We start from the raw sequence: 23035 nt of genomic DNA on the forward strand, positions 1-23035 counted from the left end.
CTCACTCCATGTGACATTTTTCTGTGGTGACACAGTAAAGATCTGGTGTATATACCGCCTCTGCCACGTCATGTAGCAGGGCTCCGGGAGAGAATACGGGAAGCGACTGCCACAGTCGATAATGTCATGCTGGGATGGGTATTGAAAGAATTCGATTACCGTATTGACGTCTGCCAGGTCACTCATTGTTCGCATATTGAATGATTGTAAAAAGAACTTTCAGTGCTTCTCTTCAAAATGCAACATGCATGACATCTGTATAATGTTAGTTCTTGTGCAATAAATAATTGAAAGTGTTCCGGGACTTTATGTACACCCTGTACATGCATGTGCAGTGGTAACTGATTTGTATCCTGGTGATGGAAGAAACATTTGACTACCAGCATTTAGCTGATAATGGACGGAGAGGCAGTGACTTAAAGTTCCTTATTACCGTACCTTATGTCAGTATGCTGGATTAAATCCCAGATGTTACTGCAGTGTCTTGTGGAGTAGGATGTGTGACACTGGTGATGATATTTTAATCAGGTGGGGCAACAATTTCAGCAGTTCCCTTTTTTCGGCCTCTCACTATTTTCATCAAACAATACAAACTTGATACAATGCTACACACACATCCATTGTGGTCTCCTGCATTCAACAAATACACATAAGTCGCAACTCTCTCACATCCCGAGCAAGGGGAAATAGAGGAAGAGAACCCTTTCCTATCAGACAGTTGAAACTACCCATCTGCATCTTCCAGCCAAAAGTGCCAACAACTCTTCCTTCACTGTAAGATGTACTTATTAATAATGTCTCTGTCAGAAAATTGATAAAGAGGAGTAATAACAATGAGAAGAGGTATGTCAAATTACTACAATTTATGAGAAATTAAATGTATTCTTGGGAATATTTTTATAACAATGAAAACACCACTTCTTGTGACATTTGAAAGCAAAGTTGCACATTACTGAGATGATAAGTTGTGGATCAATATTTACAGGTGACAGAAACAGATAACTATTTAATATCAATTTATTTGTTTCATTTTGTCATGGACTGACCAAGGAATACACAAAAATACAGCATCTATTATAATATAGCTTGACAAATAAGATATGAAACAATGTGAAACACATGGTTTACTAACACTATTTTAATAATAATGCAGTCAATAAATATGTTATGCTGGGAAAGATACAAATGTATTACATCAGTTGAAGATGGGTGAAGGCTGGAAATGCTTCTTGGCGTAAATGAAACTACATAAACGTGACCGGTTGCTGTGTTTCTTCAAATAATACTAAAACAAGTTTATAAAATACAGACCATCCATAGGAATCACCCAGATATGCACTGTACAGTCCATTTTCTGCTCCCTTACTATTTTAGGCATGTTGGTGGTTTCAGTGGTGCCACATAGAAGCCTCTTTCTAGATTTGAGTCACACCCTTTGTGGTTTTTCTCTAGAGCAAATTGTTGGAGCTGAGTCATACTTTTGTGTGTTGTCTACTTTCTGTGGCTTTTCTATGGACATCTAGTGGCACTATCCTAGCCAGACTGTATAAGCTGTGAATGAGAGTTAGTCGGATATAGCCTGTCATGATGAAGCAGGCAGAGGTAAATGCTATATCTGCTGGTTTGCAATGTGCAGAGTGACTCCGCACAAGGCTTGCGATTCTGCCACCTAATAATAGAATGGCCATGCAGATCAAGGAAGGTGTTTACCATATATTATGCTAAGTAGCTTTTTTAGGAGGTTGTTACAAAAAAAATGGCTCTGAGCACTATGGGACTTAACTGCTGTGGTCATCAGTCCCCTAGAACTTAGAACTACTTAAACCTAACTAACCTAAGGACGTCACACACATCCATGCCCGAGGCAGGATTCGAACCTGCGACCATAGCGGTCACGCGGTTCCGGACTGTGAGGTTGTTACATGCTAAGATCTTTCCCCTTTTGTTCTGACAGTGTTAATTACAATGGGATTCTGCATTAAGGGCAACTCCCAGGTAGCCAGGATTGTTGTATGGTTATAATTTTATTCCATTCAAATTGATCCTGGAATTTTGTTTGCCTCTCTGTTTCAAGGATTAGATGTGCATGCCTAATTGTTGGCTGTTTTTGTCATAATTGGTTCAACTTGTAATTTCTATCAAAACTGTTGAGAGTAGTGTTAATTTTTAGTCTTTTCGAAAGGTGTTACTGGGGCAGAAGTGTACTAGACTGTCAACATAAATAAAAAAACCCTATTGCAGGTCCAATATGCTGGTCATCTATGTATAGAAAAGACTTTGCAAGTAAATAATGAGGATGGTGTGAGAAAATGTAATTTATTGCAAACAAAAATAGAAGTAACTTTTATCCTCTTCAGAATATTTTCCTTCTCCATCTATGTGTCACTTTGTACATGCCTTAAATTGTTCAAATCAATGCTGTAGCTCATCTTGTTCAACAACCCTGCCTTTTCTTTTAGTGTTCCATACACTGAAAATTGAATTCATCTGTCGCTTTTGATTGTGGAGGCAAAGATCACATGGAGCAAGAGCTGGTGAATGTGGAAGACACTGAAGCACAAGAATGTGCTTGTCTGCTAAAAGCTGTTTAACGGATATGGCTGTATGAGTTGGTCCAGAGCCCTTGAGTTTTGCTTGCACAAATCTGATCTTATCTTCCTTAAAGTACTCTTTCCTCCAACTTGATTAGAAGTTATGATTAACAGCTTGTCCTCATCCAATCCATTCAGTCATGATAACACTCTTAATATGGATGGAGATCAGCATTACCTTCATCTTTGACTTGCTCATTCTCTCTTTTTTCATTCATGGTGATCTTGGGTCTTGCAGTGTAACAGCTGACACTTTGTTCCCAGATCATGAAGAGAAATTCATATTTATTCACCTGGGGTGACATTCATGAGCAAGCCCAGATATTGGGTGAATTGTTCCAAGATGACAGAGCAGATTTTCCTCTGATCTCTTTTTTTAATTTATTCCTGAGTGAATTTTTTTGAGACTATTATTGTACAAACTTCTACTGTGTTTAATTCATCATGCAAAATTTTTCCTCATGTATCTTTGTTCATATTTACCATACTGGTGATCATCCAGACGTTCAGACATTGGTCTTTCTTCACAATTTCATTAACTTTCTAAATATCTCCTTCATTTCTCGCAAGCAGAGACCAACCCAGACATTCATCTTACAGAGCCTCTTTACGAGCTTCAAAAAACTAAAATTTTGCCATTGAAAATCTCAAGCATGTGAAATAGCATTAGCACCAAAAACATGTCCTTCAAAATTTGGATGGTGTTTTCTAATTTCACAAGTAATTTGAGGTTGGTGCATTACTCGAACCTTAAGTCAACCCTGATGGCAAGTAAGCTTGATCAGGAGGTATTCATATATGATATTGTATACATTGAAATTCCTTGCAATCACAGCACATGGGAATGTACTGCAGGGTTTAAAGCTGTATATTTAAGTACTGATTTATTATTGGCATAATGTGCACTTCACGCATGGGGGTTACTTTCATAGTCTCAGATGTTATTGAATTTAGCATATGTTAAAATTCAGGAGTAAGTAAGAAACACATATTTTTTGTTTTCTCACAAAAAATTCCCGCCCCAAGATACAGGCCTCCAAAGATGACACTGCAAACACCGGTTTGAAGATTCAAATTTCAGAATTTTTTTTAAAATATCAGTCAAAGTTCCTTTATTGTCGCCTTTTGAGTTTTTTAATAATTTACAGATTTTTTTTTTCCTTCAAAAATACCAATCCAGAAAAGATAGATTTTTTTCTGTCAGTTAGTACCATGTAGTGCTATATTCTCTGTAAAGGAGAGCTTCCACTTTTTAAGTTGAACAGATTTTATTTTAAAAAATCTTTTTTTAACTCTCAAAGGTAATGTATATCTTCACTGAAGTTGTTTCTTACTAATTTCTTTGTTGCAGTTATTTTTTATCACTTTTTTTTGTTCAGTTATTTCTTTTCACTTTCATAGTTGCAGATATTTCTTACACTTTGCTGTAGATTCTTGTCTGTTCCTTTGTCATGGTTGTTCATTGCAGGTTTTTGTATTGTAGTTGTTTAGTGCTAATTTGTTTACTGAAGAGGCTTCTGAGAAATCTGAGACCATCCAGCGAGTTCTGTGGTTTTGCGAGGAATTTGCCAGTTGACACAGATTCAGTGTCTTTTGTGAAAAGAACTGTTTGAAATGTCTTCTGACTGGGGTCACAGGAGAGTGAAGTGTACTGACTATTTGCATATCCATAAAAGAGTGATATAGAACAAATAAACAAAAAAACAGACTTTGTTTAGGTTGGAAATAAGTGTTGTCATTTGAAGACTGTTTCAAAATGGAGATGTTTCTAGTGACGACTTTTTGTGTTCTAAATGTTTTGACAGAATAACAACAATGATAGTATATTAACAATGTGAAGCCTCCCATGGTGCAAATGATGCAGATTTTGCATCAATAGAGGAAGAATTAAATACCCTGAATCAGTCAACTACTGACTTAGTCCTGTAAAGAAACTGTGGTCAGTGAAGTCGAGTCGTATGCTCTATGCATCAAGAAAGCTCAAAGAAGTTACTATTTTTTTAAGTTACGGATGAATACACTACAGCAAAACTGACCACACTCTTCAAAGTGGAAATTCCGTCATCAGAAGAAAATGAACCAAAGCACTCTTGCACCTTTTGCCCTCTTGCCAGGAATTTTTTCACAAATATCAATTCAGCTGTTGAATACTGTGCATCCTACAGTGAAAAGGTGCAAGTTTTAACTACTATTCCAGAGACATTTTCAAAGAAAACATTTTTGAACCACATTTCATCAGTATCAAAGTACACGACAGACAAATCAAGAGATGTGAGGTCTGTAAAAGGAGTGTTTGGAAGACCAGATGCCTATTATGGCCATCCTGTAGAAGCAGCTCGAGTTCAAATAGTGAAGTCATTTTATCTGGAAGATAAATGGGCCTGTTCTCACCAGAGTGCCGACAAAGAAGACACTCTAACTGTAACAGATGAAGGTCAAAAAGTTATGAAAGTGAAGAGGTACATGACTCGGGGTATTAAAGAAACTTTCCGAATTTGTAAGAGCAACTGTACAACTTCTTATATTGGAAGATCACAATTTTATGCACTACAACCTAAGTGGGTAGTTCAAAACCCAGCTAGAGACATCTGTTTATGTGTGTACTGCACAAATTTTGAAATTTGTGTGGTAACTTTGAAGAACTTACTGGTGCATATGACACCTTTGTTGTGCATGTGAAGTCATTAGTAGTCTGTGACATAAAGCGAGAGACTTGTTTGTTTCAAGAATGTGGTGACTGCCCTGGAAAGGGAGGACTGTTTTTACAGACACTTGGCCTGGAAGGTGTATCAGATAACTGCAGAAATTACATATGCGACATGGGAGGAAAATAAACTAATTAAGAAAATCATTGCTTTTGACAGTTTCGTTGATGAACTTGGTAAAAGTTCAGTGAAAGCAGTAACATACCCGCATATGAAGAAATTGCAACAACAACACATTGCAGAAGTAAAAGGGTGTGTACAGACTGAAGGTTCAAATGGTTCTGAGCAGTATGGGACTTAACATCTTAGGTCATCAGTCCCCTAGAACTTAGAACTACTTAAACCTAACTAACCTAAGGACATCACACACATCCATGCCCGAGGCAGGATTCGAACCTGCAACCATAGCAGTCCCGCGGTTCCGGACTGCAGCGCCTAGAACCACACGGCCACTGCGGCCGGCCAGGTTGAAGGACTATGTTTAGTGCTACACTGTGATTTTGCTGAGAACTGGTCTGTAATTCTCCCACAAGAAGTACAAGGGTATCATTGAAGTAATGAACAGGTTTCAATTTTTACAGGAGTGACATATTTGCAAAGCAAGACCATAAGTGTTGCAGTTATAAGTGATGACACAGGATGTGGGTTTTAAGGGAGAGGGTAAGGAGTCATTCCAATCCCAGGAGCGGAAAGACTTACCTTAGGAATTGGAATGACTCCTTACCCTCTCCCTTAAAACCCACATCCTTTCTTCTTTCCCTCTCCTTCTCTCTTTCCTGATGAAGCAGCCGTTGGTTGCGAAAGCTTGAATTTTGTGTGTGTGTTTGTGTTTGTTAGTGTCTCTATCAACATACCAACGCTTTCATTTGGTAGGTTACATCATCTTTGTTTTTAGATATATTTTTCCCACGTGGAATGTTTTCCTCTATTTTATATACATATATATTGTACTAATCAACAGAAAAAAATCTAAATTTTATTGGTTGGCATTTTTGGAAAAAAAAATAAGCTTCATAAATTATAAAAAAGTTCAGTATGATGTAGTAAAAGAACTTTGACAGATAAGTGCAAATGGAGGATTTCTTTGTAATCATAAAGCAATTATCTTCCAAATAAAAAAAAAACCAACAAAATATCAAGAACTGTTCCAGAGATACAACATTTTAAATTTTTTTCCAAAGTTTTCTTTTTGAAAATGGTATGAACAGTGTCGTCCTTGGAGGGCTGTATCTCAGAGCAGAAACTTTCTTGGAGAAAACAAAAAAAATATTTGTTCCTTACTTGGTCCTTTATTTTAACATATGCAAAATTCAGTAACATCCAAGACTATGAAGGTAAGATTTTTTCCTAGCCTGCCTGGATAAATATGGACTATATATATTAGATATTCTGTACATCAACAAGTTAGCAGCCTGCTTATCCCCTTTAGGGCTTTAATTGAAAGGAAAATGATGCACGTTCATGCTTGATGATAACCACTTTGCTAACAATGGGAAGTGCATGTAAGTGGCACAATAAAATGTGTCTGGCGGTTCCGTCATTTGGTTTCGTCACATTTTGGTTTTATCTGAAACACATCATGTTGACTTATCTTTTTCATTTCTGCAAGTGCCAGTGACCTAGTGGTTGTAGTGTCAAAATCGCATGGTGAAGTTAAACGTTGCAGTTTCCGTTGGTAGCACTAAGTGCCGATTATGTCAGCACTTCCCCTCACATGTCTCCGACCACTGCAGAGACCAGTCATCTCATTTAGATTTTTGTTCATGATTTTTAGCTGTTGTTTTTGAAGGATGCAGATGTGAAGAAAATAGCACACTATTTGCATTAAATTTATTTATTTATTTTTAATGCAGCTGGTGTGCTATTTCTTCACATGAGAAATCTTGTTATTCCATTCACACCACCACACTCCAGTGCAGTCGAAGCTCTTTTTTTTACCACATCTACTTGCTTCACACAGTCAAAGAGAGAGACTGGATGAGATGAAAGCTCAAAAAGTAATAAGACTCCTTCACACAGTGAATGTAAAACAGTTTCAAATATTTACTGAAAATTTCGAAAAAAATGTAATATAAAATAAAAATATCGGCACTTGATATTACCATTTTGAGATCAATATACCAGTGAAAAAATGTCACCAATATACGCTATGTGATCAGAAGTATCCGGACACCTGACTGAAAATGACTTACAATATCATGGCGCCCTCCACCAGTAATGCTGGAATTCAATATGGTGTTGCCCCACTCTTAGCCTTGATGAAAACTTCCACTGTCGCAGTCATACGTTCAATCAGTTGCTGGAAGGTTTCTTGGGGAATGGCAGCCCTTTCTTCACAGAGTGCTGCATTGTATCAATGTCAGTCGGTGAGGCCTAGCACGAAGTCAGCATTCTGAAACATCCCAAAGATGTTCTGTGGTATTCAGGTCAGCTCCTGGTGCAGGCCAATCCATTACAGGGATGTTATTTTCGTGTAACCACTCCACCACAGGCCATGCATTTTGAACAGGTGCTTATCATGCTGAAAGATGCAGTTGCCATCCCCAAATTGCTCTTCAACAGTGGGAAGCAAGAAGGTGCTTAAAACATCAATGTAGGCCTGCACTGTGATAGAGCCACGCAAAACGTGACCACACCATAGCACCAACACTTCCAAATTTTGCTGTTGGCAGTACATATGCTGGCAGATGATGTTCACTGGGCATTCGCCATACCCACACCCTGCCATCGAATCGCCATGTTATGTACCATGATTCGTCACTCCACACAACATATTTCCATTGTCAGTCATCCAATGTTCATGCTCCTTACACTAAGTGAGGCATCGTTTGGCATTTACCGGTGTGATGTGTGGCTTATGAGCTACCGCTCAACCATGAAACCTAGGTTTTCTCACCTCGTGCCTAACTGTCATAGGTTAGGAGTGTGGAAATCTCACTTACAGACGTATGACACAAGCGACACCCAATCACATGACCGTGTTCGAAGTCCATGAGTTCTATGGAGCACCCCATTCTGCTCTCTCACGATGTCTAATGATTTCTGAGGTAGCTGATATGAAGTACCTGGTAGTAGGTGGCAGCACAATGCACCTAATATGAAAAACATATGTTTTTGGGGGTGTCCGGATACTTTTGATCACATAATGTATACCGAAATCTTTTGAAAAAAGTATTGATATATCGATATTTTATCAACAGCCCTAGTTTCAACCAAACCACTACAATCGTGTTACCATACTATCCAGTCGGTCACCAATATTTCCTGAAAGACTGATGTATGCAGTAGTTACACCCATCTCTAAATTTGGAGATAAGCATCTAACTTCTAATTAGACCTCATTGGCTGAAAGCTTACTTGTGACAGTCTTTTCATTGTGCCTATGTGCCACTCAGCATCTCTGCTATATGGTGAGTGGCAACTTTCCTTTTCATGATATTGTTATGTTACATCCTGTCCATCCTGGATTTTCCATTGTTAAATTCATAATATGAATGTACATATACACATTTTATCAATGCATTACATAAGGCAGAAGAGCCTGCTTCAAACAAGAGAAAAGAACCATACGGCTCCTTCAATAATACACATTTCTTTTGTATTTCATGGAGGAAATTACAAACTAAAATCCATCCCCTTTGTCTACTTTGTAATTTGGCAACCTGCTTATTTATTTGTAATAATTTTATATTGCATGAGCTCTTTAACCAAGTAAAAGCTATTTGTTCATAAGTATTCTATAACACTTTTTTAAATTTATGGAGTTCCTTTATGTTCTTGATCTGTTTTGGCAGTTTATTATTATATCTCGTGACTCCTTGGTAAAACATAGTGGTTTTGGTCTTTGCTCTATCAATTCTGTCCAGGTACAAGCAATTACTGTATCTGGTTTGCTGCATATTGCTCAATGTGGTTTTTATATAAAAACTGCAGTTTGGAATATATATTAACTTGTAACTGTCACAATGTCCCGTTTTTTTGAATAGCTCAATTCAGTGTGCACTTTTGTGACTCTTTCTCATTATTCTGGTAGCTTATTTTTGCAGTTTGAAGACACTTCCATGTTCTAGCATTCGCACTCCAGAATATTATGCCTTAACTGAGGATAGAATGTATAGTATGTATATTATGATAGAACACAGAGTATGTTACTTTCAGACATGAGCTATTACACACTGTGGTTAGTATTCATAAAGCACAACATGCTGTTCTAATTCTTTTCCAAGCACCCTGATATGTTCATATAATTTTAATTGTTTGATCAACATATGTGCTTAAAGCTTTTTTGCCAGCTACTCATTCCGTAGTTTCATTAATGTATTTGAAGTGTTACTGTATTACGTTTCTCATTTATGGAGAAGTTCATGTTATTTGTCTTTTTTGCATTATGAATCACTTTATTGTTATTTGACCAGTTGTGGACTGCCATAAGTGTCTTTTCAGCTTTTATTTCTAAAATTTCTGGTGTCCTGTCTGTAATTATTATGTTCCTGTCATCAGCAAATAACACAGTTTCTCCTTGTATGACCCACAGTGGGAAGTCATTAACATAAACAAGAGACAATATTAGACCTAACACATTGCCTTGAGGATCTCCAATATTCAGATATTCTGGGTTTGAGACATGTTTCACCATACAGTTAGACCTACCTGAAATTTGAAATCTCTCTACCCTGTGCACTCAGTCTGCTGGTAAGACCTAAACTATTTATTTACCACCCCCCTTATTCCCAGTGCTTCAAGTTTACCAAAAAGAGTTTCATGATCAACTATACAGAGGTGTAGGAAAATGTCTGTTACCTGTTCTACTTTATTTAGGGCTTCAGAACCTTCTTTCTGTAAATTTTGCTATGGAAGCTTCTGTTCCCTTTCCAGACCGGAAGTCAAATTGTTCTTTGTACAGTAGTCTGTATTTCTGTAAAGAATCCTTACATCTGTTATTCATTATACACTCCTGGAAATGGAAAAAAGGACACATTGACACCGGTGTGTCAGACCCACCATACTTGCTCCGGACACTGCGAGAGGGCTGTACAAGCAATGATCACACGCACGGCACAGCGGACACACCAGGAACCGCGGTGTTGGCCGTCGAATGGCGCTAGCTGCGCAGCATTTGTGCACCGCCGCCGTCAGTGTCAGCCAGTTTGCCATGGCATACGGAGCTCCATCACAGTCTTTAACACTGGTAGCATGCTGCGAAAGCGTGGACGTGAACCGTATGTGCAATTGACGGACTTTTGAGCGAGGGCGTATAGTGGGCATGCGGGAGGCCGGGTGGACGTACCGCCGAATTGCTCAACACATGGGGCGCGAGGTCTCCACAGTACATCGATGTTGTCGCCAGTGGTCGGCGGAAGGTGCACGTGCCCGTCGACCTGGGACCGGACCGCAGCGGCGCACAGATGCACGCCAAGACCGTAGGATCCTACGCAGTGCCGTAGGGGACCGCACCGCCACTTCCCAGCAAATTAGGGACACTGTTGCTCCTGGGGTATCGGCGAGGACCATTCGCAACCGTCTCCATGAAGCTGGGCTATGGTCCCGCACACCGTTAGGCCGTCTTCCGCTCACGCCCCAACATCGTGCAGCCCGCCTCCAGTGGTGTCGCGACAGGCATGAATGGAGGGACGAATGGAGACGTGTCGTCTTCAGCGATGAGAGTCGCTTCTGCGTTGGTGCCAGTGATGGTCGTATGCGTGTTTGGCGCCGTGCAGGTGAGCGCCACAATCAGGACTGCATACGACCGAGGCACACAGGGCCAACACCCGGCATCATGGTGTGGGGAGTGATCTCCTACACTGGCCGTACACCACTGGTGATCGTCGAGGGGGCACTGAATAGTGCACGGTACATCCAAACTGTCATCGAACCCATCGTTCTACCATTCCTAGACCGGCAAGGGAACTTGCTGTTCCAACAGGACAATGCACGTCCACATGTATCCCGTGCCACCCAACGTGCTCTAGAAGGTGTAAGTCAACTACCCTGGCCAGCAAGATCTCCGGATCTGTCCCCCATTGAGCATGTTTGGGACTGGATGAAGCGTCGTCTCACGCGGTCTGCACGTCCAGCACGAACGCTGGTCCAACCGAGGCGCCAGGTGGAAATGGCATGGCAAGCCGTTCCACAGGACTACATCCAGCATCTCTACGATCGTCTCCATGGGAGAATAGCAGCCTGGATTGCTGCGAAAGGTGGATATACACTGTACTAGTGCCGACATTGTGCATGCTCTGTTGCCTGTGTCTATGTGCCTGTGGTTCTGTCAGTGTGATCATGTGATGTATCTGAACGCAGGAATGTGTCAATAAAGTTTCCCCTTCCTGGGACAATGAATTCACGGTGTTCTTATTTCAATTTCCAGGAGTGTAGTTTCTGTAACTTCTGGAAAGGAAGACAGTAATAGAACTGGTCTGTAATTCTCTATATTTTCTGTACCACCATTTTTATGTATGAGAAGTAGTTTTGCCCACTTTAGGTAATCAGGAAAGCAACCTAATGAGAATGAATCATTTATGTTGTCTGTTAGGGGTATTTTTATGCTGCTAATGTAGTCTCTTTGTACACACATTGGAACTTCATCTAGACCTGTTGATATTTTACTCTTAATTATATGTACAATCCTACTGATTTCCTCCCCAGTGATGAGTAGCAGCAGGAGCGTTCTGTAAGGTACATAGTTATTTGCGTTATTAATTCTTTCTTTCCTTTCTCAGACGTTATGTCTGGTTAAAAATGGAAAGTGACGCAGACCTTGATCAAGTGTGACTTCCTTTTAACTGTACAGTATATGTTAGATTGTATTTAGGAACTTTCGGGTAATTGAACATGTATCAATAATTACAGATTTCTGTAGTTGTATATATACGTTTGGATGTAGCTGTATTGTGTTGATGTACTGGTGGATATTATTATTATTATTATTATTATTATTATTAGCAGTTTGTTTGATATATTACTGAAGCTGTGGCTTACAAAGTTTGCCCAGTCCTTAGGGTTGTCTATAAACCATCTTTATTTGTAATTTTTATGTTAATCTGCTTTGGCTTTGTGTTCAGAACATCTTGTTTTACTATTCTATGGCTGGGCTTTTATTGTTTGAGTTGTGTTTGGTCTTATGATTTTGGATTCTTTTTGCTTCCTGCAGCAGGTTTCTATACATCCTTTCATGTCTGAGATAGAACTGTAAGAAGGCTGGGTAGCTCTTATTTTCTTTAATGGAACTACTGTATTTCAGAGTTTCAGACGATTTTCTGATACCATTTGTTACCCAGTTCTTTTTAGTAGATTTCTCAACGGAATATACTATCTTCAGAACTGCTTCCTCAAATTTTGATCTGAGTTAGTTAAATTTTCCATTCTTGTGTGTTCCTGAAAATAGCTCTTACGGCCATGTCTGGCAGGTCACCTGCATTGCAAATTTGCATTTTTTTTATTTTTTAGTTTATTTTGAGAATACCCTTCTGTAGCTAAGCACTTTTGGTTGTTTCTTTGTAGGTATTTTGAATTCTGCAAGTTGACCAAAATTGTGTGATACCCCATGGTTTTAGTGAGATACCCCATGGTTTTTGACAGCTACCTTACAATATTTATGGATGATATCTGCAAGAACATGGTCAGTAATTGGGGATGAGTGACTCGGGTTATTCTTCTGGCATTTGTTACACATTATAGTATTTCATAACAGTTCAAGATATTTAAGAATCGGCTGCTGAGTTCACCCACTTCCATCATTTTGATATTTAAATCTTCACATATAACAAGATATCCTGTAGGTTTACATATCTTGTCCAGCACTCAGATTCATTTAGTGAAAAAGGTTTAGACATTACCATTAGGTGACCTATATAAGCAGAGTATAAACAGTTTTTTAAGTGTATTTTGTTCTATTAACTTTGCTACTCAGAGTTCAAAATGTTTTTCTTCAAAGAAATCATATCACTTCCAACTATGAATTGGAGTGCTCTTTTGACATAAATACATGAGCCTCCACCACCATTTAATGTTATTCTATAGTTTCAAGCTAATTAATAATAAGGTAACACTATGTATTTAATTTAAATTCCTTTACACTAGTGTTCAGTAATGAAGACAACCAAGCTGTCTATGGCTTCCAGTTCAATTTCTAGTTGTTGCACTTTGTTTCTTGTTGACTGAACACTGGTGAAATACTGTTAAATAATTAAAATGACTTACCATGTACTTCTTCTTTCTTCCTTCTATTATAAAATCCTGTAGATGGGAAGGAGGCACTGCCCTCCTTTTACTCTTCTACAGTTGCTGCAATGGCTGCTGTTAATTCCTACCCTACTTGTTGTAATGATTCTCCTCCCATTGTTCTTCTCCTGTTTTCCACTTTGTAGTATCCTGAATCTTCTGTCGCTACTGATTTTACATTCCTTGTTACTGCTGCTGTTGTAGCTGTTGATGCTGCCACTGATTCCTCTTCTACCAAAGTGATTAAAGTTTTTCATTTGCAACGGTTGCTTCTGTGACATCTGCATGTATAAGGGCAGGCTTGCCTTCAATATCCAGTTGGTGGTTACATTCTTGAGTGGAGCCTCTTCTGTCTGAGTATTTTGTTGTCTCCAGTGGTATTGGTCATACATTTCACCATTTATGTAAATATTTTTCATTAACTTGCCAAGTTTTTTACATAAATAGGATTCGCCTTTCTTGTGTAAGTGCATTCCATGTTTCGTGAAGCACATTCTTTCCAAATTAGTTGTATGCATCAGTCTGCAGATTTTTTGGTGAGCCCTGTCGGCTTTCTGGATTTCCTTGTTTACAGAAAACCATTCCATTAGATCACACTTGGGAATAAAGCCTATTACAATGACTTTTTGATCTTTCAGTATGTCTAAGACTCTCTTCAGTGTTTGAGAAGCTTCAATAAGCTTGTTTTTATGTATGTCCATTGCACCACAGAATATTACTATACACTGATTTTGCAGTGCCTTTTTGCTGTAGCTACAGTTTTTAAAATTTCTATCAGAAAGGTGCTTTGTTTGATAAAACCGGTGGCTTTGAGTCCTCCTTAATATTGTAGCATTTTGGCTAAGCCTCTTGTTGCTATCTGAATATAAGACAACATCCATTGTTTTATTGTCTATGATGTCTCATCCTAATTTATCTCCATTAACATGAGTTTCTGGAGCAGTTGGGTGCTTGAGATGATTGTTTTCATTGCGACCATACTTTTCGTATCTTTTCACATGTAAAGTTCTTGATTACATCACACGCAGATGGAATAAAGCATCCTTTCACACAATCATGACTGGGGAAATTAGGTTTTATATCAGTAATTGTGTTAAAATTTATTATACTAGAAATGTCACTATCGTTGGTTAGACAAATAACTTTGTTTTTGCATGTTAAAGCACTGTCATTTCACGAACTTTTTTTTTCATAGTTTTTTTGTGTTACCAGCACTGCACTGATTACATACTTTAGATTCTGTTTCTCCACAAGTTTCAGATAAATGATGTACCATGTAAATGAACATTTCAGCAAGTTCTGTAATGCTGGCAAGGTCCTGGTGCAGCACATCTATCACGTTGACTTCAAAACAATTCCCACATTTTTGCACTGCTGTCTTGCACCTGGTGCAGTATTTTTCACAATCACATGAAAAGTTTTGTAGTTCCAGATGAGTGAAACAGTATGTCTGATACCATCTGTATGCTGCTGAACATATTGTATTCAAAGGTATAATATCAACACACTAACAACATCCAGTTGACACTGAATAGTCACTTATTATATCTTCGTTTCTCTTCGCTACCCTATGTTCAGGTTCTAGTAGTGTGCCGATTTCTTTTTTAATACATCAATTTATGTATGGTATTTATGGAATTTGTTCCAGCAGCTTCTTCTATAACAGTATACAATTTTATGCAGAAACTCCTTTTGCAGTGTAAAAGCATGCACAAACACATACATAAAGAATATGGGAGGGGGATTGAGGTATGGGAGTTTGTGTTTCACAGGTAGGTGTGAAAAATAAAATGTGAAAAATCATGAGAATGAGGGAGGAAATAGGATCAATAGAAATAATTATAATTATCAGTGGTAAGAATTTTGGGTATGGGATGTCCCACCAACAATCCACACAGCCATGTTGCTGTGCATTGTGCACAGATGAGATCACTGATACAGTGGGGATCGGAAGTCAGAATATGTGTGGTTTGAAAGGTGATGAAAACACACATGAAGGAAGAGAAAGAATGACACATAAGAGTAATGCTTTTCTCCATCCATACCCTGCTGTGCCTCCCCCTTCACCATCCCACTCCATATTGCTATTCACGTAACAGTCACAGTTCGACTGGAGATGTTGGTGGTAGCAGTCATGTGTGCGTGAGATGTGCTTGCTTGTGTGAATGTGTGTGTGTGTGTGTGTGTGTGTGTGTGTGTGTGTTTGTGTGTGTGTGTGTGTGTTTTCTTTGGTGAAGAAAGATTTGGCCAAAGTTGTAATGTGTAACAGTATTTTTGTTGCATCTGTCTGCAACTTGACAGGTCATCTTTACAGTGAGTTGCAATCTATCCTTTCCCTAGTATTGTTGATTTTCCAACTTTGAGTTTCCATTGTAAGATCATATCTCATTAGCCACTCTAACAATTTTATCAAAATATATGGACTCCGTGATATAAATTTTACATAACTCTTAATATTTATATTAGATTTATGACGACATTTCCCATATATAAATTACTGATAGTGTTCTGTGCAAAGCTACATAAGTGCTTTATTTGTAGTATTAGATAAAAACAGCACCTGACTGGTACAAGAGAAGAAGCAGTGGCTTATTTTAAAGTACATTTGTTTCTCATTTATAGATGTATATACAGTAATCTGGAAGTAAACACCATAATTATCAGCGTGCTTAAATTATAGGCCATAATTTCTTGTTTACGTACTTTGCAGCAGGAGACAGGAGTGGTTGCTTCTGCCTGTGGATATATAATAAATGTTATTTGTTCCACATCCTTGAAGTCTATCCTTCATCACATCTTGTGCTAGTACTAGTAGCAATATCTCAGCTCATCTAACTAATGGCAGCCTCATCAGTTTGTTTTACATATTGTTTTAAATGCGAACATTTTTAGGTTAGGCTTTACCGTGACTGTTACTGACATTAAATGAAACAACAAGTTTACTGTTACCAGTAACGGTGACTGGTAACAGTAAACTTGTTGTTTCATTTAATTACATATTGTTGTCTTCATTTACTGGTAGACTGTTCAGTATACTAAAAGTGCAGCCAAATAAATTGCTTCCAGATTCCCACATGTTTCAGTGATATCGTAATTGCCTTTTCTGGCTTGTATCTCTTCCTTCATACCATATTTTTTAACATTCTTCTGTAACCTAACGTTTCAGACAAAACTGCTGCTATCATTTGTTCGCTTTTCCTCTGTGTTATTAGGACAATGCATAAACCACTCTGCATTTCACAATCGTATAACTTGGTTTCAGTTTAAAGTGCAAGAAAATGGAGTGAAAATTATTTATTTTACCTTTAAGACTGCAATGTCATTAACTGAGAGAGTTTTGTTGTAATCTTCATGAACAATAACTTCGGAGACTGGTATAAGGGGTACCGTATCATCATCCAGTCGAATGGACCCAGCAAACACACTCAGCCTTGTTTGGTCCGTGCTGAAAATAGATTGAATGATTTTGAAATGTAAGAAATAGGTTTTGTTATGTGTCTCCTAAGAGGTGTCAGTTACATTTTCTCATGTATATCTGGAGGGGAGTGTTAGGTGGACCAGTATTAAACAAATACTGTTAAGTGTGGTTCATGTGACACTGGTGTCAGTGGAAATCATTTGCTTGTTTTACAGCTTAATTTTATGTATTCAGTCAATAGAGTATCCACAAATTAATCTGTCACAATATTCAGTCCAAGGATCTGTGTTGAGGGTAATAACAAATCATTTAGAAAATCAAAATTTGCAGCAATGGTGAAGATGCCTCCTGTATGACAAAATTGTGAGAACTATGCAATATGGCACTGCTATTCTCATTATTCTCAGTCAGTGCTGAAAATTATTATTACTGTACATGTTTTACAATCATGCTCCATAAATATTATTCCATCAAATGTCACAAAATAAAGTTCAAAATATTTTCAGATATAACAGAGAAAAAGTGCATGACATCTCTTTGGAGATACTTGATATGTTGCAAGTACATTTGTGTCAATAAGTGCAGGTGATTATGATTTGCAAAATTAACACCTACATTAGTTGATAGTGAATGAATCATAAATATTATTACCATGGACTGAAGGGTGTTTATCTGCGTCAACAATATGCTTTATCCTATATCAAAGGACAAAGTAGTAGATCTCATGGTCAAACCATTTAGAACTTCGAACATAAACATATTCTTTACAGTACAGATATATAGCCTACAGGCTGCATGCAGCCCAAAGCAAGTATCAGTGTGGCCCAGGAAGTGAGCATTGATTAAATTCCATAAAATTCTATATATGTAAAGTTACGAAGTATTGAACATTTTCAGACTAAAACTTCCACCACACAATGCTGTTTTCTCATTGGTCCCCCCCCCCCATCTCTCTCTCTCTCTCTCTCTCTCTTTTACCCCCCCCCCCCCCTCCCCCCACACTGCCCCCTCAGTATACTCCTGTAACATCCCAAGTCTCTGCAGAAATGCCATTTCATCTCTTTTGACAACATGCACGGCAGTTCACCACAGAAGTACTTTGGCTCTTTTGTATGTGTTGTGTTAATGTAGGCAACACAAAAGAAGAAAAAAACCTTGTGAATTGCCTTGTTAAGCATGTATTTGACATACTTTGGGCACCTTTTCCACTAAGAGTTTCACAGTTTGAAGTTTAATTCAGTTGTCTGGCAGCAATGAACCTACACTGAATTTTCCAATATAATCATCCTCTAGTTTCTTGTACTTGCTTCTGTTGTGTAAAGGAGTCTCCAGAAATTAAGAGAAAATGATAAACAACTTGGGAGCTACATATTTCTCCTACAGAACCTTTATTGGATCATTCCTGTTTACATACAGATACTTACGTCAAATACTTGTGTGAAGTGTGGAAACGTGCAAGAATAAAAATTGTTCAGAGTGATCATTTTCAGAGTATGGTAGGTCATGCACTGCAAAATTTAAATGCATACACGTTCTAAGACAAAAATCTACATGTGCAGTCAAACAAGTGATTAAAATTTCAGAAAAAATTGAATGATTTATTCATTGACTGGAGTAGAATTGCCTTCAGTGATGAGTCCTGCTTCAAACTGAGCCACAGTGACTAGCAGAGATGTAAGATTTCTTGTCATAGCAGGACCCATATGCTTTTTATCTGTGGCATACGTAAAGCACAGCTGTATGTTGATGATATTCTACACCCTGTTTTGTTGCTCTTTGTCACAACCCCTCCTGGTCTTACAGTTCAGCAAAATAATGCCTACATGATCATTGCCTTACCTTGGCCAGAAAGAATGCCAGGGCTCTCCCCAATTGAGGACATTTGGAGCATTATTGGCAGGGTCACAACCAGCTCAGTATTTTGATGGTATAATGTTCTAAGTTGGGAAGGAAAACATAGGTACAAAGAAGGTAGCTGCGAAGAAACCATGGGTAACAGAAGAAATACTTCAGTTGATTGATGAAAGGAGGAAGTACAAACATGTTCCGGGAAAATCAGGAATACAGAAATACAAGTCACTGAGGAATGAAATAAATAGGAAGTGCAGGGAAGCTAAGACGAAATGGCTGCAGGAAAAAAAAGATATGATTGTCGGAAGGACAGATTCAGCATACAGGAAAGTCAAAACAACCTTTGGTGACATTAAAAGCAACGGTGGTAACATTAAGAGTGCAACGGGAATTCCACTATTAAATGAAAAGGAGAGAGCATATAGGTGGAAAGAATACATTGAAAGCCTCTATGAGGGTGAAGATTTGTCTGATGTGATAGAAGAAGAAACAGGAGTCGATTTAGAAGAGATAGGGGATCCAGTATTAGAATCGGAATTTAAAAGAGCTTTGGAGGACTTATGGTCAAATAAGGCAGAAGGGATAGATAACATTCCATCAGAATTTCTAAAATAATTGGGGGAAGTGGCAACAAAACGACTATTCACATTGGTATGTAGAATATATTAGTCTGGGGACATACCATCTGACTTTCGGAAAAGCATCATCCACACAATTCCGAAGACGGCAAGAGCTGACAAGTGCGAGAATTATCGCACAATCAGCTTAACAGCTCATGCATCAAAGCTGCTTACAAGAATAATATACAGAAGAATGGAAAAGAAAATTGAGAATGCGCTAGGTGACGATCAGTTTGGCTTTAGGAAAAATAAAGGGACGAGAGAGGCAATTCTGACGTTACGGCTAATAATGGAAGCAAGGCTAAAGAAAAATCAAGACACTTTCATAGGATTTGTCGACCTGGAAAAAGCGTTCGACAATATAAAATGGTGCAAGCTGTTCGAGATTCTGAAAAAAGTAGGGGTAAGCTATAGGGAGAGACGGGTCATATACAATATGTACAACAACCAAGAGGGAATAATAAGAGTGGACGACCAAGAACGAAGTGCTCGTATTAAGAAGGGTGTAAGACAAGGCTGTAGCCTTTCGCCCCTACTCTCCAATCTGTACAGCGAGGAAGCAATGATGGAAATAAAAGAAAGGTTCAGGAGTGGAATTAAAATACAAGGTGAAAGGATATCAATGATATGATTCGCTGATGACATTGCTATCCTAAGTGAAAGTGAAGGAGAATTAAATGATCTGCTGAACGGAATGAACAGTCTAATGAGTACACAGTATGGTTTGAGAGTAAATCGGAGAAAGACGAAGGTAATGAGAAGTAGTAGAAATGAGAACAGCGAGAAACTTAACATCAGGATTGATGGTCAATGAAGTTAAGGAGTTCTGCTACCTAGGCAGTAAGATAACCAATGATGGACGGAGCAAGGAGGACATCAAAAGCAGACTCGGTATGGCAAAAAAGACATTTCTGGCCAAGAGAAGTCTACTAATATCAAATACCAGCCTTAATTTGAGGAAGAAATTTCTGAGGATGTACGTCTGGAGTACAGCATTGTATGGTAGTGAAACATGGACTGTGGGAAAACTGGAACAGAAGAGAATCGAAGCATTTGAGATGTGGCGCTATAGACGAATGTTGAAAATTAGATGGACTGATAAGGTAAGGAATGAGGAGGTTCTATGCAGAATCGGAAAGGAAAGGAATATGTGGAAAACACTGATAAGGAGAAGGGACAGGATGGTAGGACATCTGCTAAGACATGAGGGAATGACTTCCATGGTACTAGAGGGAGCTGTAGAGGGCAAAAACTGTAGAGGAAGACAGATATTGGAATACGTCAAGCAAATAATTGAGGACGTAGGTTGCAAGTGCTACTCTGAGATGAAGAGGTTGGCACAGGAAAGGAATTCATGGCGGGCCGCATCAAACCAGTCAGTAGACTGTTCTATTTGGACAGAATTTGGCACAATATTGCACAGCAACACGTAATATCCCTATTGTAAGGGTTCTAAATGTCAGGTGTTATTCTTTCTTCCGTCAGCTGTAACAGTAAGTAACAATGTTTTTGAACCCATAAACATAAGCAGTAACCAAAATTTATCAGCTTTGTTTAGTTTAATGATCAGATGTAGGCCTATGTATACTTGATACTAGCAAATTTCTGAAGTCATGATGAAGACCACCGCAGATAGCCATTGCTTATTCATGATGATACTGTAAATGATTTATAATAGCAAACCCAGAGAGCTGCTATTTTACAATTACACAACTCAGAAGCCACCAGTCGTAGCCTGCAAGTATTCCAATGCAGGAAATTGCAGCAGGCTGCTCCTGAGTAAGAGGCATGGGGTACTCATTGTACATATTGTGCTGATCGAAGACAACATTACTCACTACCCACACACAGCTCAGTACCCAACACATTTTGTTTGGAAGTTTTGTTGTAAGGTGCAGTGCAATCCATTCTGCAACACTAGTTCCCAGGTGTTTTCATCTTTTCTTTCAATTGAAAACATTTCTTTCTGTTTAATATTTTCACAGTGAGGGTGATGTGCAAATTGGTGTTGATCAAGGGGCCTGGGAGTCATAAGTGATGGCACTCCTAAAAAATGAAAAGTAAAAAAAAAAATTTAAAAAAAAATACATGTATCACTTTCCAAATTTAACGACTAATTTAAGGGAAATGAAGTAGGGTGAGAACTAGGCATCCTGAAAATAGCAAGGAATTCTAGAAATTACAAGCTACCTTCATTTAATGTAGGATACAGTTCAATAACTTCTGTGAGGGGCTGTACACTTGGATTTGCTATCAGCCTGGCCATCTTCAGAGAATATACAACTAGACAGGGTAACCATATTTTGTATTACCAACTAATGTCATGAATCATGAGTTTACAGGTAGAACTAGCAAACCACAGGAAGCTGATAAAGGAAGACAGAAGGAGAAAGACTCTTCACTAAGAAAAACAGGATAACAGTACCACTGATTTCCCTAACATAACAACCGAAAGAAATGGCATTCCCTGTATTTACACACATGCATAGCCAGAGATTGCAGACTTTTGTTCACATTAGTAATACTTAATGAAATACCAATAATGGTTAGCACAGAATTTGACTTCATATTGTGTAAATTATGATGGTGTCAAAAGTTGTGAGATTTTTCTACTATTGCACTTCTTAAATTTGTTGCATCACTTCTCAAGTTTTTGAATGCATGCCTTTCAAATGCTATATTTCTCGAAGTAAAATTTCTTGAGTTTATGCTCAAGTAATTTATACTGATATAAACAAATAATGATCATTGTTATTGTTATCATTTTTATCAATGTCATCATCAAAATAGTCCCATACCGAGGGGAGAGTACGGGAATTGGTATTGTTATCAAATGTTCAAATGTTCAAATGTGTGTGAAATCTTATGGGACTTAACTGCTAAGGTCATCAGTCCCTAAGCTTACACACTAATTAACCTAAATTATCCTAAAGACAAACACACACACCCATGCCCGAGGGAGGACTCGAACCTCCGCCGGGACCAGCCGCACAATCCATGACTGCAGTGCCTAAGACCGCTCGGCTAATCCGGCGCGGCGGTATTGTTATCATTTTTATCAATGCCATCATCAAAATAGTCCCATACTGAGGGGAGAGTATGGGAATTGTTATTGTTATCATTTTTATCAATGCCATCATCAAAATAGTCCCATACCGAGGGGAGAGTATGGGAACAGGTGCAGGAATCGTGCATCTTCGTTCTAGAAGGTCCTAGTAGAGATGGTTTGCCATTGCCTTTCTCTGACATGTTGTGAAGTGTCAAATGCATATCTCTGTCAGGTGGATGACTATGGCAAGTGCTTGTATAATGTTGTGTTGGGTTTATACTGTTATGGATAAAGGAAAGGAAGACGGTCAACTCCAGCCCTGGCATACAGCCTCCAACTCTCAAATAGCACAATGGGGCTGCTGAGCCGAACTTTCCTATTGTGTTTCAAACGAAAACACACATATTGTGAATGGGTCAGTTAGAACCACTATTAAAACAAGTTTTATTCTTAGGTGGTACTTCAAAATATGTTTTGTATGTGGTTTTTTTATGTAGCAATACAGACATTGGAACTTACTAACATATACTGAAAATAATTATTACAAAGTAAAAAATTATTTACAAAATTTTAGTTAAAAA

General features: G+C 38.4%; 1 protein-coding gene across 1 annotated transcript in view; it reads right to left on the reverse strand.

Annotated features, from left to right (window-relative positions):
• The window catches only part of LOC126481255 (chymotrypsin-2-like), a 147829-nt gene that overhangs the window by 59160 nt on the left and 65634 nt on the right, over window positions 1-23035 (reverse strand). Inside the window, exon 4 of the mRNA XM_050104874.1 lies at window positions 16820-16961. Within this exon, the coding sequence (XP_049960831.1) occupies window positions 16820-16961 (142 nt within the window). The remainder of the gene's footprint in view (window positions 1-16819; window positions 16962-23035) is intronic.

The sequence above is a fragment of the Schistocerca serialis genome, chromosome 5 (assembly GCF_023864345.2).
Source record: "Schistocerca serialis cubense isolate TAMUIC-IGC-003099 chromosome 5, iqSchSeri2.2, whole genome shotgun sequence".
In the NCBI taxonomy this organism is placed as follows: domain Eukaryota; kingdom Metazoa; phylum Arthropoda; class Insecta; order Orthoptera; family Acrididae; genus Schistocerca; species Schistocerca serialis.